The 14899-nt window shown below is 48.6% G+C and overlaps 1 protein-coding gene across 1 annotated transcript in view; it reads left to right on the top strand.

Annotated features, from left to right (window-relative positions):
* DOCK1 (dedicator of cytokinesis 1) overlaps positions 1–14899 on the top strand; it is a 541550-nt gene that overhangs the window by 507726 nt on the left and 18925 nt on the right. Inside the window, 3 exon segments of the mRNA XM_017537892.2 lie at positions 222–305; positions 5995–6132; positions 13976–14121. Of these exon segments, the coding sequence (XP_017393381.1) occupies positions 222–305; positions 5995–6132; positions 13976–14121 (368 nt within the window).

The raw sequence follows: 14899 nt of genomic DNA, 5'->3' as shown, positions 1-14899 counted from the left end.
CAGGATTGCTGCTGTGGATAGCCTGTTAGCTCCACTGACCGTGTTTGACCTTATGAGACATTTTGTCCTGAGTGCTGTGGAGAGTGTGACCCCACGTCTGGAGTGAGCTCCCTGTGGGTCTGTTTTATGCATAGCTTTATTCTCAGGGCCTGGCACACAGTAAGTGTGTAAAACCCTGTTGCTGAGCAGGTGCACTGAGCAACTCTCCCTGTCCCCACCAGGCCTTCTTTACAGACCGGTACCTGCAGGAGCACCCTGAGGCCCGTGAAAAGATCGAGAAGCTCAAGGACCTGATTGCCTGGCAGGTAAGGTGTCCAGCGAGAGCCCTGTGTGGCTGGAGGGAAGAAAAGCCAGGAGGGTCTAGGCTGAGCACACACTAGCCGGCATGGAGCGTCTGGGCTGTAGTCATGGCGCACATGACTGTGATTATCCCTGGGTGAACCCGCCCACTGCTGTCATGATCAACTCAGCTCCTGGGCTACAGTCATGAATTTGAACACCCAGAAAATTATCTCTTGCAAATAACAAGGTCTCTTTCCTCCCCTTGTTCAATTCTGCCGGCTGCTGGAAGACTCTCTGTCTGTATTGATAGAACCTCGAGGAGAGCTCAGAGCCATGAAGCCTTGAGCTCTAGCCTGTGCCAGGAAAGGCGCCAGGGCCAGTGCAGCCCCTGTGAAATGCCTGTAGGTCAGAAGCTGCAGTGCATGCTCTCCCAGTCCTCCATGCACCTCTGGCGGTGGTGCGCACCCTCCTCTGTGTTTTCCCAGCTGGAATTGCGCATGCCATTTCACTATTGTACTCATGCTCCTGAGGCCTCTGGAGCTGTTCCTAGAGGGCCATCATCTTGAAAGGGCAGACTCTGGAGGGTGCCTCGTGTTCAGTGTCAGGACCTAGCGGATGCGTCTGTGCCTCTCAGAGCCTTCCTGAGCCTGAAAGTTTGGGGTTGTCAAGAGCCAGTCCTCACAAGAGTTTGACCGGCACCTGCCTGCTCTGCTGTTTATGCCACTGCTTCTTAGGCCTCCTTTTCTCCCGTGGGAGGTGAGGAGGGTGCTGTCCCGAGATCTTCTCATCACACTGTGTAAAGAGAGTTGAGGGAGGTGAGGGCAAAGGCCTGCTTGGGCTTCAGCCAGGTGTCATAGCCTAGGCCGCTTTGCTAAGCTGGGGTTCCGGGCTCCCAGTCGAGGCCCGGAGATGCTGTGCAGTTGATCTGCCCCCAGTCCAGAACAGGGCACGATACACAATTAGCCGGGTGTGGTGGTGCACACCTATAATCCCAGCTACTTGGGAGGCTGAGGCAAAAGAATCGCTTGAACCCAGGAGGCGGAGGTTGCAGTGAGCTGAGATCGCGCCATTGCACTCCAGCCTGGCCAACAAGAACGAAACTCCATCTCAAAAAAAAAAAAAACCAGGGCAAGTCTGTTCCTCTTACAAGACTGTGAGCACTTTGTTTGTTTTTGAGATAAAGTCTCGCTCCTCCTCTGGGGTTCAAGTGATTCTCCTACCTTAGCCTTTCCAGTAGCTGGGACTACAGTTCACCACCATGCCCGGCTAATTTTTTTGTATTTGTAGTACAGATGGGGTTTTGCTATGTTGGCCAGGCTGGTCTTGAACTCCTGACCTCAGGTGATCCACCTGCCTTGGCCTCCCACACTGTTGGGATTACAGGCATGAGCCACTGCACCAGGCCACTGTGAGCATTTTTATTCTGGCATCCCAGCGGGGCCTCTTCTTAGTGGCCACTCTGTCATCAGCACATTGGCCAATGAGACATCTCAGAGTGGAGCAAGGCTGAGCTTTGGTTTTGAGCCAAGGTATGAGTCCTCTTAAATTTGTTTTTAGATGTATAGGACAGGTTGGATTTTTATAATTCTAAGTACTTCTATTGAGATATAAACATGATATATATTATGTATCTATTACAAATAATTATGATAAAATACACATGAAGTTTCCCATCTCAGCCATTTTTAAGTGCCCAGTTCAGAGGCAGTAAGTACATTCACATTGTCGTACAACCTGTTCCACCACCCGTCTCCAGAGCCTTGTCATCTTGCAGTGCTCCACCAGCTTCCCCGTTCCTCCCTCCACTCAGCCCCTGGGAACCGCGATTCTACGTTGTGTTTCTATGAATTTGCCTACTCTAGATACCGTATATGAGTGGAATCATGTACTATTTGTCCTTCTGTGTTTGGCTTGTTTCTGTTAGCACAGTGTCTTCCAGTTTCATCCATGTTGTAGCATGTGTCAGAACTTCATTCCTTTTTAAGGCTGAATCATATTCCATCACAGGGAGAGACCACAATCGTTTCTCCATGTATCTGTGGAGGAACATGTGGGTCATTTCTACCTTTTGGCTAGTGTAAGTAATACTGCTATGATCGTGAGTATACAAATACCTGCTCAAGTCCCTGCTTTCAGTACTTCTATAGTTTGGGGTATATACCCAAATTTAGAATCACTGGCTTGTGTGGTAATATGTTCAATTTTTGCAAAACTGCCAAACTCTTGTACGATCGCAGCACCATTTTACATTCCCACCAGCCGTAATGCGTGACCTTCTTTGTCCCCCTCAACAAGACTTGTTATTTTGTCTTTTAAATAATAATTTTAGTGAGTGAGAAGTTGTATTGATATGCATATATAAACAAAAACTATTTTAAAAGGGAAGAAATCAGACTTTGTCACAAATCTGTCTGCATTTTGATTTTTAAAAGTCCTCAGACTGTGGCTGAAAGGGACATTGTTGGCCAACTGTGGTTTCTTTGCACAGAATGTAAGCCTCATGTAGACAGTCTCCCTCTGTAACTAAAAAGGCGAGAGAGAGTTTAAAAGTTTAAATGATTCCATTTTAGATGTTGTAGATTTTGTACTAAGGGGTACAAAATTCAAAATTCCTCTGCAGGCTATAAAACCATTGCTATACAAAAACTAGTTTGGTCTGCAAAAGTTCGATTGATTTTTTTTTTCCTGTAAGCTTTTACAGCAAATTGGATTTTAAGAGTTTCAGGTCCTACAGAGGAAAATAATTTGTTCCCCAGAGAGCAACTTTATGTCAGCACTATGTCATCATTTCTAATAACTATATTAAAGTATGAATTTTAAAGCAGGTCACAGGAAAGTTAAAAGAAAGAATCAGTTTTCTAGTAACTTTATTAAGTCAGTGATAAAAATGCATATTCAAAACATTACCTGTGATTTTGCTTTCATTTGCAAATGTTTGGAAAACCCATGTCTTGGTATTGGCAACTAAGTCATATGTTCATTAAAAATGAGAAGTTTGAGTTTATCAGAATGCTTTGTTCTTTTTTTGTTTATTAGTTCATTTGGTTTGGTTTGTTTCCCGAAACTCTATCAGGGCAGAATGAGGTTTTTCTCCTGGGATCCCAGGACACATGTGCAGAGTTTACATCACCAGTGTAGAAAAAGCACATCTCCGATGCCTAAAATGGTTTCTGAAGGTTGGTTAATAAGTCCCAGGCAGCTCCTCCTCAGCCCTGCTTGCTGACTTGGAAGCAGAGGATGGGCTGACCTGCTCCTTGCTGGGTGGGAGCTTGCAGTCAGGGTGCACACTGCGTGGCGCCCCTTCTAGGTTTGCAGCTGGCACCAGGTCATGAGCCACTTTCTCAAAGGCACCACTGCATCTTTCCCCATACACAGCTGTCATTGTGGAGCATCCCTGCCGAGTATCCAGAGATAAATCCATACAGTCTCATATTAAACTACTGTGATGTATACATATTTCTCTTTTGAAATGTACAAAGATGAAAGGCTGAACTCAGCCATCATCCCCAGCTGATGACAAGCATGATGGTTGTGTCCAGGGGCGGTGCTCCTGGAGCCCTGATCGGGGCGTCCAAATGTTCTGTGCTGCTTTCAGGGTATGAATCTGTGCAGGGGACAGACAGGAGCAAACTTCAAATACGGCCCATCAGGAGGGCACCTTTATGGAGCAGGCTGCAGGCCTGCTTTGATCAACTAGAGGTGTGACTTAGGGACAGTCCTCTCCCGTCTCTGGGCTCTGAGAAACTCTAGGAATGCAGATTCCTGAGATCTGCCCACAGCAAATTAGGGCTCTGGAGCTGGGATTCAGGAGTTTGCCTGAGAGACTCTGATGCTTAGCCAGAGTGGAAGCCACTGAACTAAAGGGTCCCAGAGACCATTTCAGAGCCTCGGTCTATTTGTGTATTAAGTGCCTTGTGCGTTGGAGTGTGTTTACTCAGGGCATCTTCTTATCTTCATTCATTTAGAATCACACCTGCAGTTCAGCCCCAAGTAGATGTATAACAAAAGACCAGATCCCATCCTATAACAAGGTTATTTCCAGTCAATGTCAGTAACTGTTGAGAGTGATGAATTCTCACACCTTGTAAATTTCACCTCTCAAATTGCAGTTCAAGCAGCGTCATTGACCTAAGCCAAATGGTCTTAACTCTCACCTGGCAAGTAGCTTCTTTGATAGAAAGAATCTGACCAATCAGGAGTTTTATCACACCACCATCAACATCACCAACAGCAAAACTGAGAAACTAGATTACATTTTCATAGTTTGAGAAATGCCCATCCTACATCAGAAATGCTTTTGGTATCTAGGGCGGCTGTGCTTTCACCTTGTGACAGGGACTCCACACATCCTTGCGCTTTGCAGCCAGAGAGAGACACAACACGTTCGACATCCCGCCAAAACTTGTCCCAGTCGGTGTGCGTCATCCCCCAAGGCGGAACTCAGTAAGCAGAAGGCTGACAGTGAGCATTTTCTACCGCTAGCCCTGAGTAAACTATGGCTAGCCCTGGGGAAGCTGCCATCTGCACAAGTAATTCACAGGGAATATTAAAATATCCCACGTATTTTGAAATCTCACCTGCATGCTGTCCTTTCGGCAATGACTGACCAGAAAGGGGTAAACTGACACGTGCCTTGGGTTTGGGCCCAACTGTCAGCAAAACAAACTTTTATGTCGGTTCAGGCTCCAAGCAGGCTAGGAGGGCTGAGAATGCGGGAGAGCACCACCACTCCCTCCTTTCCTGGAGCACCAAGAGAGGCAACAGCTGCGTGCTATAAATGGCAACCAAATACATTTGATGTGTTGATTCATCTTGATAAGATTTCTTGAATTTGCTCACATGAAATTCAATTGTGTACTTATTATCGTTCATACCAATAAATCTGCTCATTTAGATTGGTGTTCTGTCCTATTAGGAAAATCTGTTTTTAATCAGTATTTTGATTTAATTATAAATTATTGAGAGGAAGCCTCTTAGCTTGATTGCATGGAAGAATGTCTAACTGAGTCCAAGCCCCTGAGGGGAAGCAGAGAGCAGGGACAGAAGGGGATACTTTTCCTTTTCCTTTTCCCACCCCCAACAGCAGCAACTCTGGTGGGTCTCTGCAGCTGGGAGAATGAAAATGTCTCTCTTATAACGTTTTTAAAGGTCAGCTGCATCTCCACTCTCGGAAGTGAAGTGTTGGCATGGATATTTTGTGACAGCAGTGTCGGCAGAGAAGTGATTATTTTTAGTTTTAAAGAAGAATGAATTTGGTTTTCCCTTCCAAAAAAGGAATATTTTTTAGGACTATAGATCACATATAATTAGGTTTTGGAATAGGGTTCTTGTAAAGGCAATATTCTTAGCTAGAAAATGTTTGCACTCTGCCATGACCCTTTGCTAATAGAATAAGTTAGATCTTAACAAATTCAAGGTACAGCTCTTCCCAAACTCAAGTGAAAAGCACAGATAAGCCTATTCCGGGGAATCAATTGCGTAGCCATGGTGTAGGGTGCTCCGAACTGGACGTAATCAGTTCAGAACACAAATGGTTTCCATGTAACCATTTTGGTCTTTGGGGTGATATGCCTGCTGGTGAATTGAATCAGCTAGTTTGATCTGGAAACAAAAGCAGATCATTTTGCATAGTTCCACTTTCCCCAAGTGTGCCGTTGCTCTTCCTAGACCATCATCCAAAAAATAAGGAATGTCAACCTCTATGTTTTTTAGATTCCATTTTTGGCCGAAGGGATCAGAATTCATGGAGACAAAGTCACAGAGGCACTGAGGCCGTTCCATGAGAGGATGGAGGCTTGTTTCAAACAGCTGAAGGAGAAAGTGGAGAAACAGTACGGCGTCCGAATCATGGTAAGGGGGTCGTGTTGCTGAAGATCGGGTGTCTGGGCATCCCACTGTCTAACTGGCACAGGCTCCCAGAGCAGAGGAACCCACATGTGCACATGGCACCTGCTTAGGAAGTGGGATGTGAGGGGACCCAATCCCCTTGAGCAGTCTGTCTACCAGCAACCCAGCAACTTCCTTTCAATAAGGGGATTGGAAATGCCGGGGTGAATAAACATTCATGAATTTCCTTGATTGCCAAATGCCCCCTTACCTGCTGTGAACACAGTCCAGCCTTATTGTTACAGAGCAATGGAGAAATCTCACAGCGGCCCAGGTGACTTGGCTGGTTGACACCACACACCTACGGCCATATAACACACACAGGGCAACAGCCCCCATGTGGGCCCCACCCAAGGTTGAAATCGGAGGCTCTTGGTCATCAGGGGAGAAGTGATGAACATCTGGAGTGTGAACTTATTAGCAAAGATTCACCTATTGTAGGAAGAGGTAATTGGTCTAAACCAAGGAGGATAAGCCAGATATGGTCAGGGGCGGAGATCAGGAAAACACTGCCTGGGGAAAGGACTCCCTCAACAAAGGCTGAGACGCAGGAGTTTGAATGACAGGCCAGGGGCCAGCGATGCTTTGGGCAGAAGAGAAAACACAGAGTGGAGATGGAGAGGCACCCAACCTCCAAGAACAAGGGATGCCTGGCTGGGGCAGGAGGCTCTACTTGGGACGAAGCGCAGAACAGAGCTTTAGGAATGAGTTTATGGAAGGTTTCTGAGCAGCGGCTGGCATCAGGAGCAGGGTGGAGAGCAGCTTGTGAGTTTTAATGAGGCAAAAGCCTTGCAGTTCAAGTCTTCTAGCCCACTTGAGACCGTCCCCAGGAGCCATGGGGGCAAAGCCAGGCGCCATGAGTAGAGTGCCACCCTGCTGTGCGTTTCCAAGTGGTGCTCCCATCCTTACTCAGCCTCTGGGAGCTTTGCTGGGCCTACCCTGCCTGCTCGTGGACTCTGAAGACATTAGGCCCAGCAAAGGGTTCCCACTCCCCATTGTTCAGGGATGAAGGGCAATGTGGCAAAGAGAAGCAGGGAGCCCTCTTCTGTCTACTGGAATGCCGTGCCTGCTGACACTGAGGGGCTGTGCACAGGGCTTCAGCTCCCCTGCAAAAGGAAGCGAGCTGTGGGAAGTCACGCTGCTTCTCCCTAATAACACACGGCGCTTTTCTCTGCTCCTTGAAGACCAGCTGTCGAGTAGGGTGTGCCATTCTGGTTTTCTCTTGTCCCAGGGCCGCCTGTCCACCAGTCCCTGAAGTTCTCAGCTACTCTCCGTTGAACCCTCTTTCTTTCACGCATTGATCTCAATAAGCAAACACTAATTTAGTGCTTCCCATGTGCAAGGGACCTTTCTAAGTGCTGTAGAGATACTCAGCTGCTTAATCCGCCTCACGGTCTATGAAGCAGGCACTGCAGTCACCCCCGTTTTATAGTGAAGGAAACGGACATGGGAAGGTAACTAGGTCACACCCTAGCACATGGCAGACCCATGGTTCAGGCCCCATCCATGTACCTCCAGAGTCTGTGCTTTCAGCCCCTACTCCAGGAGCTAACATTTGGCACCACAGAGCTTCTCTGCCTCTTGCCCACATGGTAGGAAATGCATATGAGACCTGCTGAGAGAAGGTAATTTGGTTTTGATCATACTGCATGCTCTCCCTGTCTTCCCACTCGGCCAGGCACGGCTGAACCTCAGCGCCTCCAAGCCCAGGGCCTGCTGTCCATCATATGAGGGGCTCCCAGGCCCAGCAGGGCTTGAACCCAACAAAGCCAACATAACACAACTGCTGCTCTGAGGTTGAAAACTCAGCAGGTGGGAGTCTGGAGCTGACAGCCTACCAGGAGCTGCTGCAGGTGAACAGGCTTGGAAATCAGGGTGCTCTCCTTCCAAGCTGTGCTGGAGGACACTTTGTGCAAGTCAGAATGCTAGAGTAGTGCTTGATAGCTTCAGAGCCCGCAACTCCTTACATCCAGAGCTGAGTGCCAAGAAGCATCTCAGAGTGCGTCACAGGGCATCTCTCTCAAATTTGATGCCAGTGTTAATACTAAGAAACAAATGCTTGTGAAATCTTGTCATTTTCTACTAAGTGAAAAGCTTCCTGTGTTCTCAATCATTTAATGTATATTTCAAAATCACAGAAAGCTGTCTAGCTCACCAGACATCCTGCACATCCCTTCTCTGCCATGTTTCATGATTTCTGGGCATGCTTGCTTTGGGCACAGGTGGAGACAGCACGGGCAGGCAGGTAGGGTGCTGTGTGCTCTGGGGTGCTGTGTCTTTGGCTGGAGTTTATTTCCAGCACATTGTGAGGCAGCACCATCTCCACTGAACTCCCCACTCTTCTCTGTAGCAGCAGCTAGGGCATCCCACTGGGAGACTTAGGGTGTGAGGGGAATCCAGAAACACAATGAAGGTTGCATTTTCCACCCTGGGATACTTTGTTCCCTGGACCTCCCTTGCAGAGTCCTGCTGCATCCTTTGACCCCAACAGCAGGCTCCACAAGCATCCTTTGAGCAGGCAAGGGGACTAGCAGGTCCTCCTGTCCTTCCCTGAGAAATGTGGCAATAAAAAGTAATCTAGAATGTGCCTTTCCTGTCTTATCTACTTTGGAAACTTACAAATATCTCACAGCAATTTGAAAAGCAATCTAGTGTCACCTGGTTTGCAAAAAGATGGATTTTAAATTTTTTTTAAAAACGCATAGAAAGGACATAAACCATTTTGTCAATGTTTCTGAGCCAGCTTAAGCCATAGAAAGAGAAGATGTGGACACCCTCTGACTTCTGAATACCCAGGCCCCTCTGCCACTCCGCCTTGGCTTTCATCTTTCCAGTCCTGGGGCTCCGAGGAGCTGCCATTCCCTGGATGACAGCTCAGCAGCTCAGCTTCTCCAGGGCCCTGCGGATGAGCCTGTGAGCACCTGCGGCATTCAGCATTGGCCCCTATGCCTTCACTGGCCCACAGTGTGCAGGAGGCATGCGTGTTGGCCTTCAGGCTTGTGAAAAAGAGCTTTAAGTTTCTCACCAAATGTTCATCTACCTCTTCAAGTCCGGTTAGGAGCAGGGAAACCGTTCCTGGTTCTGCACTCTCTCCACTCCCATCCTCCTCATCACTCCAACCGCCATGGAGAGCCATAAGCCCAGCATGCCATCATCCCCCTCTCCCTTCCCCAGCTACTGTCGTAATCACCCGCTGGCCACCCAGACCCAGGAGACACCCAAGGAGTCACCTTTCCTCCTCAAGCTAGTTCTAGCCATGGTACTCCGTGGTGGTGCTGGGATTCGCCCACCATCTTTGCCATCACAATTGGCCCCTGACCTGCTCCCCCAGCTTCCAGGATTTCTCCTCTCCCGCCCTGCCTCCACAGTTGCCAAGGGGACTCATCCCAGTGGTTCTGTTAACTGGGATCCATGGGACCCTGGAGTTCCTCAGAGGCTGCGGGGAGGGGTGTTGATGGGGAGGTGGATCTGATAGCCCCTCCTCAGCAGGAGCACTTAGCGTCACCTGTTCCATGTGCTGGAGTCCATGGGGAGGAGAAGCAGTGTGACATGGCCTACAGGAACAGCCAGGGGCCAGGGCTCTGTTTCGGATGCAGAGCTGATCGTGCAGCTGTGTCCTTCAGTCCTGTGGCCTCTGAGGCGTGGCCAAGTTTCCCAGGCCACACTCGCACCCCCCCTGCTGGGCCTGCCCATCTCCTGTCCCCGCCCAGCCCCTTCCCCCCTACCTACCCTCTGCAAGGGACAGTATGTCCCCCTCTGTGAGTTTCCAGGCTGTAGCTGGCATTTGCATAGCATTTGGAAAGGGACATTCCAGATCATGATGAAGTGTGCCTGCTTCCCACTCTCTCCACTCCCATCCTGGTACAGCGCCAGTCCCTGTGATTAAGTTCAACCAATGCCCCCATCCCAGCCCATTCCTATCCAACACCGTGGGCAGTAAGCGCCTGTGGCTGGCTCAAGGTGGGATGTTACAGCTCTGCTGGGAGACAGCGACTAAAACTCAGGGTCACTGGGCAGGGCCAGAGGGCCGCTCTTGGTAAGGGAACTGGAATGAGTGTTTGCTCAGGCAGTGAGGACAGCAGCAGCCATCAGGGTCTTGAGCCCTGTGGGCATCCCCAGCATCATTTCATTTAATCCTAACGCTGGCCCTCTGGGCAGGGAGGACTACTCCCTTTGTGCTCAGGAGGAAGCTGAGGCTCCGGGTGGCTCCGGGTTTTATGGAGGGTCACACCGTTGGGGCCAGGGCCTCAATTCTAGCCTAGTTCCAGTATCCCCAACTCCTACCCACCAGTCCTGCTTTAACTCACAGTGTCTGACCCTGGAGTCACACCTCTCAGAACTGGGTGAGACTAATTGAATCAAATGAAAAAAAAAAAAAAAAAAAAAAAAAAAAAGGAAATCCCTGATGTCTTGATCTCTAACGACTTTGCTCAATCAAGAAGGAATTATAAAGCAGGCTGCCCAGTAGAAGCCACGGTCGTACCCAGGGACAATCACACCCAGGGAGCACCCTGCAAATGTGGGACCCCAAGAGTGGCCTCTGTTCCTTCATGGTGGGAACCATCCTCCTGCCACCCCCTTCCATTATTCATCACAACCCATACTCACACATCTCAACCAAGATGACCAAGACTCAAGGTCACCTTCCAAGGGACATCCCCAGCCCTTGGTGGTGGGAGGTCGGGGACCAGGGACTGCTTTCTGGGCCTTCCAGGAGCTGCCATGAGGTTGTCCTCATTGGGCCTCCACCTCCTGGTCCCTGACTGGCTCCCTCCTGGGCACCACTCATTCAGTGCCCACGTCCTCATGGCTGCTGTAAAGATCATTTTATCACAGAGACATGGAAGCCGACACACTGGACATCTGAAATGGGGCTCCCAATGCTCGGGCCCACCCAAATGTCACACGTCAAGTTTTTTCTACGCTGTATGTGTGCGGCTTCTCCACCTGCCCAGTAGACCATGGAACACACTCACAGGCTGCATCCTCCACGCCATGGAAATCCCCTGAGTATGAGCACGCTGGCTCTCTTCCCTTCTTCCTTCCACCTGTAGCTAGAAACGATCGTGTTGAAGTCCAGGCAGAGGCAGTTCCAGGGGAGGGTCAGGAAGGGAGCCACAGTGGGATAGGTGGGTGGGACGGCCTGAGTGGTGGGTTCAGAAACACGATGATGGCCCTAGCTTTCCTACCTCTGAGCTTGTCAGCAAGAAGCGCTGCTATGGAAGAAATGGCAAGCGATGGTGTGGATTTTGAAAGAGAGAGAGCACCAGCACATCCCATTCAAAATGTAAGGAGGTTTCAAGTCCCTCCTAGATGCCAGAGAGAAGATGCAGTGGCGGAGGTGGGTGGATGGTGCTGGGGGTGGGAGGTGAGGCAGCCAGGGTGGACCTAGAGTAGTGAACAGGATTCTTCCAAAGGATCTTCAGGAATAGTGAGGACACAAAACAGGGCCCCAGGACCCGGCTGAGAGACTGTACAGAAGAAGCACTCCACAGAGTGAGGCCTTGGCTTGCACTCTGGCTGTGTTTCAGGAAGGCTGAGAAGAGGATATTATGTAGACTTGAGTCTCTAGATTATGTATAGGGTAAGGTTTTCACAATTGGGGATAATCCATAAGCAACCATTTTGTTGGAAATAGATGAAAATAGATGCTCAGTGCCACAAAGAAAAATTGGCACTGAGACAAAGGATCTTTCAGCAACACAATTTTTATTTCCTGGACTGCAGGAAGGGTACTCTCGCTAGCCATCTTGCCACAAGAGTACAATGAATAAAGGAAGACAGGTAAATGTATTCCTTACGCATTTGGGGGTCATCCTTACTGCTGTGTCCGATCTCTGTTGGCTGGAGCCAGACCTCACAATCTAAACTAAAACCTGACTGGCTAATAACTTAAACTTTTCTAACAGGTAAAAGCAATGGAGAGCTGAGACATGCCTGTGAGCACGTCCAGGCAGATATCTTGGTTAAAGTACAAGGACATAGAATGTACTACGTGCCTATAAGCATGGCATGTCTAACAGCTACATAGGACAGGGAGGGCTTAACAAAGTTACTAGCACATTTATTCTTTAACAAGAAAGGAAACCTTAGAAAGGAACTTTTCTACTTCCCACACGTTTTCCTTCTAGTTTCATGTAAAGGCAGAGTAATTATAATGGACGTCTCCATGGAGCTATCCCCTGGCACCATCGTTGGTGCAAGTCCAAGATTGACCAGCTCTTCTCTGCTGGCAAATCCCAGCTGCATTTTGCTCAGAGCCAGTGGTCAGCAAACTGTGGCCCCCAGCCTGGTTGTGTAAATAAAGTTTTATTGGCAGGCGACCATGCTCACTCATTTATGTATTGCCTGTGGCTGCTTTTGTGCCGTCATGTCAGAGTGCAATAGTTTCCACAGAGACCATATGGCCTGCAAGCCTAAAATACTTACCTGGTCCTTTGCAGCAGGGGGACCCAGCCCCCAGGCAGTGGACTGGTACCAGCCTGTGGCCTGTTGGGAACTGGACCCCACAGCAGGAGGTGAGAACATTACTGTCTGAGCTCCGCCTCCTGTCAGATCAGCAGTGGCATTAGGTTCTAATGAGAGCACGAACACTATTGTGAACTGTGCATGTGAGGGATCCACGCGGCGTGCTCCTTATGAGAAGCTAATGCCTGATGATCTGAGGTGGAACAGCTTCACCCTGAAACCATCCCCTGCCGGTCTGTGGAAAAACTGTCTTCCATGACACCCTGGTGCCAAAAAGGTTGCAGACCACCTTTACAGAAAATGTGTACCATTTACACATCAAATGTTGTTTTATTTGGGATCACATATTTAAGAAAAAAGCCTACTTTTCAGATGAGGAAGTGGCGTTACAGTAACATTACCCGTAATCTACCGCTTCTTGCCTCAGAGGGCTAGAACCACGGTCCACAGGGGTCTTCTGTAGTTGATTGGCTGAATGGGCAGGGGGGTTGCACAGTGGGGAGGTCAGCGCCACACAGGGAGGAAGTGCCCTACAGGAATTTAGTTTCCACATCCTCAGGTTAAAGGAAAGTGCTGTGTGGCAGCTGCAGTCCCAGATGTGCCAACATCTGGCTCAGGGTGCAGGTACACTAGAGTTTTCTAGCTAATTAGATGTTGACACGTGCTATATTTCAAGGACACTTGTTTCAGTAATATGTCAAGAAGATGGAAAAGTCCATCTAGAGATCTTTATTTTTGGTGTTGGGGCACAAGGCATCACTACTTCACTACCTAGCAAGTGGGAGAAGCTTTGGCAACTTCAGCTGTGATTTCATCTGCTCCATTGCATCTGTCACTTGCAGAAACGTACCTTTAATTAAGCAACAGGTGCATCTTACTTTTATCTAGAAGAGGTCAGTCAGTATGGAGTTATGCATTTTGAGGATCTGTATAGGCTGCCAACATGCAGAGACATACAAAAGTCATGTAAAGATCTAAAGAATCTTAAATCACTTTCTAGGTGTTACTCTACATTACATTTTCTGATTTGCACATTTCTGCTATAACTTTGGAATGTGTTGATGCATTGTGGTCTTTGTAAAGAAAACTGCATTAAGTATTAAAAGGCTAAGAAGGTTCTTTCTGATACTTTCACAATATTGGGTAAGGGTTTAAAAGACTCCAAAATAATCATTGTTTTTGTCTTCCACTCAGAACAAGAACATGCACTGTTTATGGAAGTCTGGAGGACGGCGGTCTAGATTCCATGCCGCTAAGACCGCTTTGTCTCAGGAGACTGGCCGTGGCAGGCACAGGCATCAAACAAGTCTCCTTCTCTCTCTCTCTTTCTCACTCTCAGCCCTCAAGTCTGGACGACAGAAGAGGCAGCCGCCCCCGGTCCATGGTGCGGTCCTTCACGATGCCTTCCTCATCCCGGCCTCTGTCCGTGGCCTCTGTGTCTTCCCTCTCATCCGACAGCACTCCTTCCAGGCCAGGCTCCGATGGGTGAGTCAAGCTCACAGCAGGGCTGGGCTGAGCAGCGAGGTCTTCGGGGATCTGGAAGAAGCCACCCAGAGCCCTGAGTTTATTTTCTTACAACTGAGGATTTTGTGTTCATCAAAATTATCTTTGAAACTGAAACCCTCAGAGATGTTGTAACCATAGTGCCCAATATTACTTTGAGGTCTTGTGAGTTTTTGAGAAAAACATGGTCTCTTTGGGTACCACTTTGGGGAAGGTTTTTGTCCAATTTTAGAACCTCCAGTGAGTGTTCAGTCCTCTTCATCATGGCTTAGAACAAGCTTGCCCAACCCGCAACCTGCGGTCCACATGCAGCCCAGGATGGCTTTGAATGTGGCCCAACACCAATCCATAAACTCCCATCCAACATTCTGAGATTATTTTTGTGATTTCTTTTTTACATAGCTCATCAGCTATTGTTAGTGTTAATGTACTTTATGTGTGGCCCAAGACAATTCTTCTTGTTGTTCTTTTTTTTTTTTTTTTGTTTTTTTTAGATAGAACCTTGCTCTTGTCACCCAGGCTGGAGTGCAGTGGCATGATCTCGGCTCACCAGAACCTCTGCCTCCCGGGTTGAAGCGATTCTCCTGCCTTAACCTCCTGAGTAGCTGGGATTACAGGCACGCACCACCATGCCTGGCTAATATTTGTATTTTTCATGGAGACAGGGTTTCGCTGTGTTGGCCAGGCTGGTCTCCAACTCCTGACCATGTGATCCACCCACCTCGGCCTCCCAAAGTGCTAGGATTACAAGCATGAGCCA

Source organism: Cebus imitator, unplaced genomic scaffold (genome assembly GCF_001604975.1).
Source record: "Cebus imitator isolate Cc_AM_T3 unplaced genomic scaffold, Cebus_imitator-1.0 Scaffold107, whole genome shotgun sequence".
In the NCBI taxonomy this organism is placed as follows: Eukaryota; Metazoa; Chordata; class Mammalia; order Primates; family Cebidae; genus Cebus; species Cebus imitator.
This window is presented reverse-complemented; position numbering and strand designations above follow the sequence as displayed.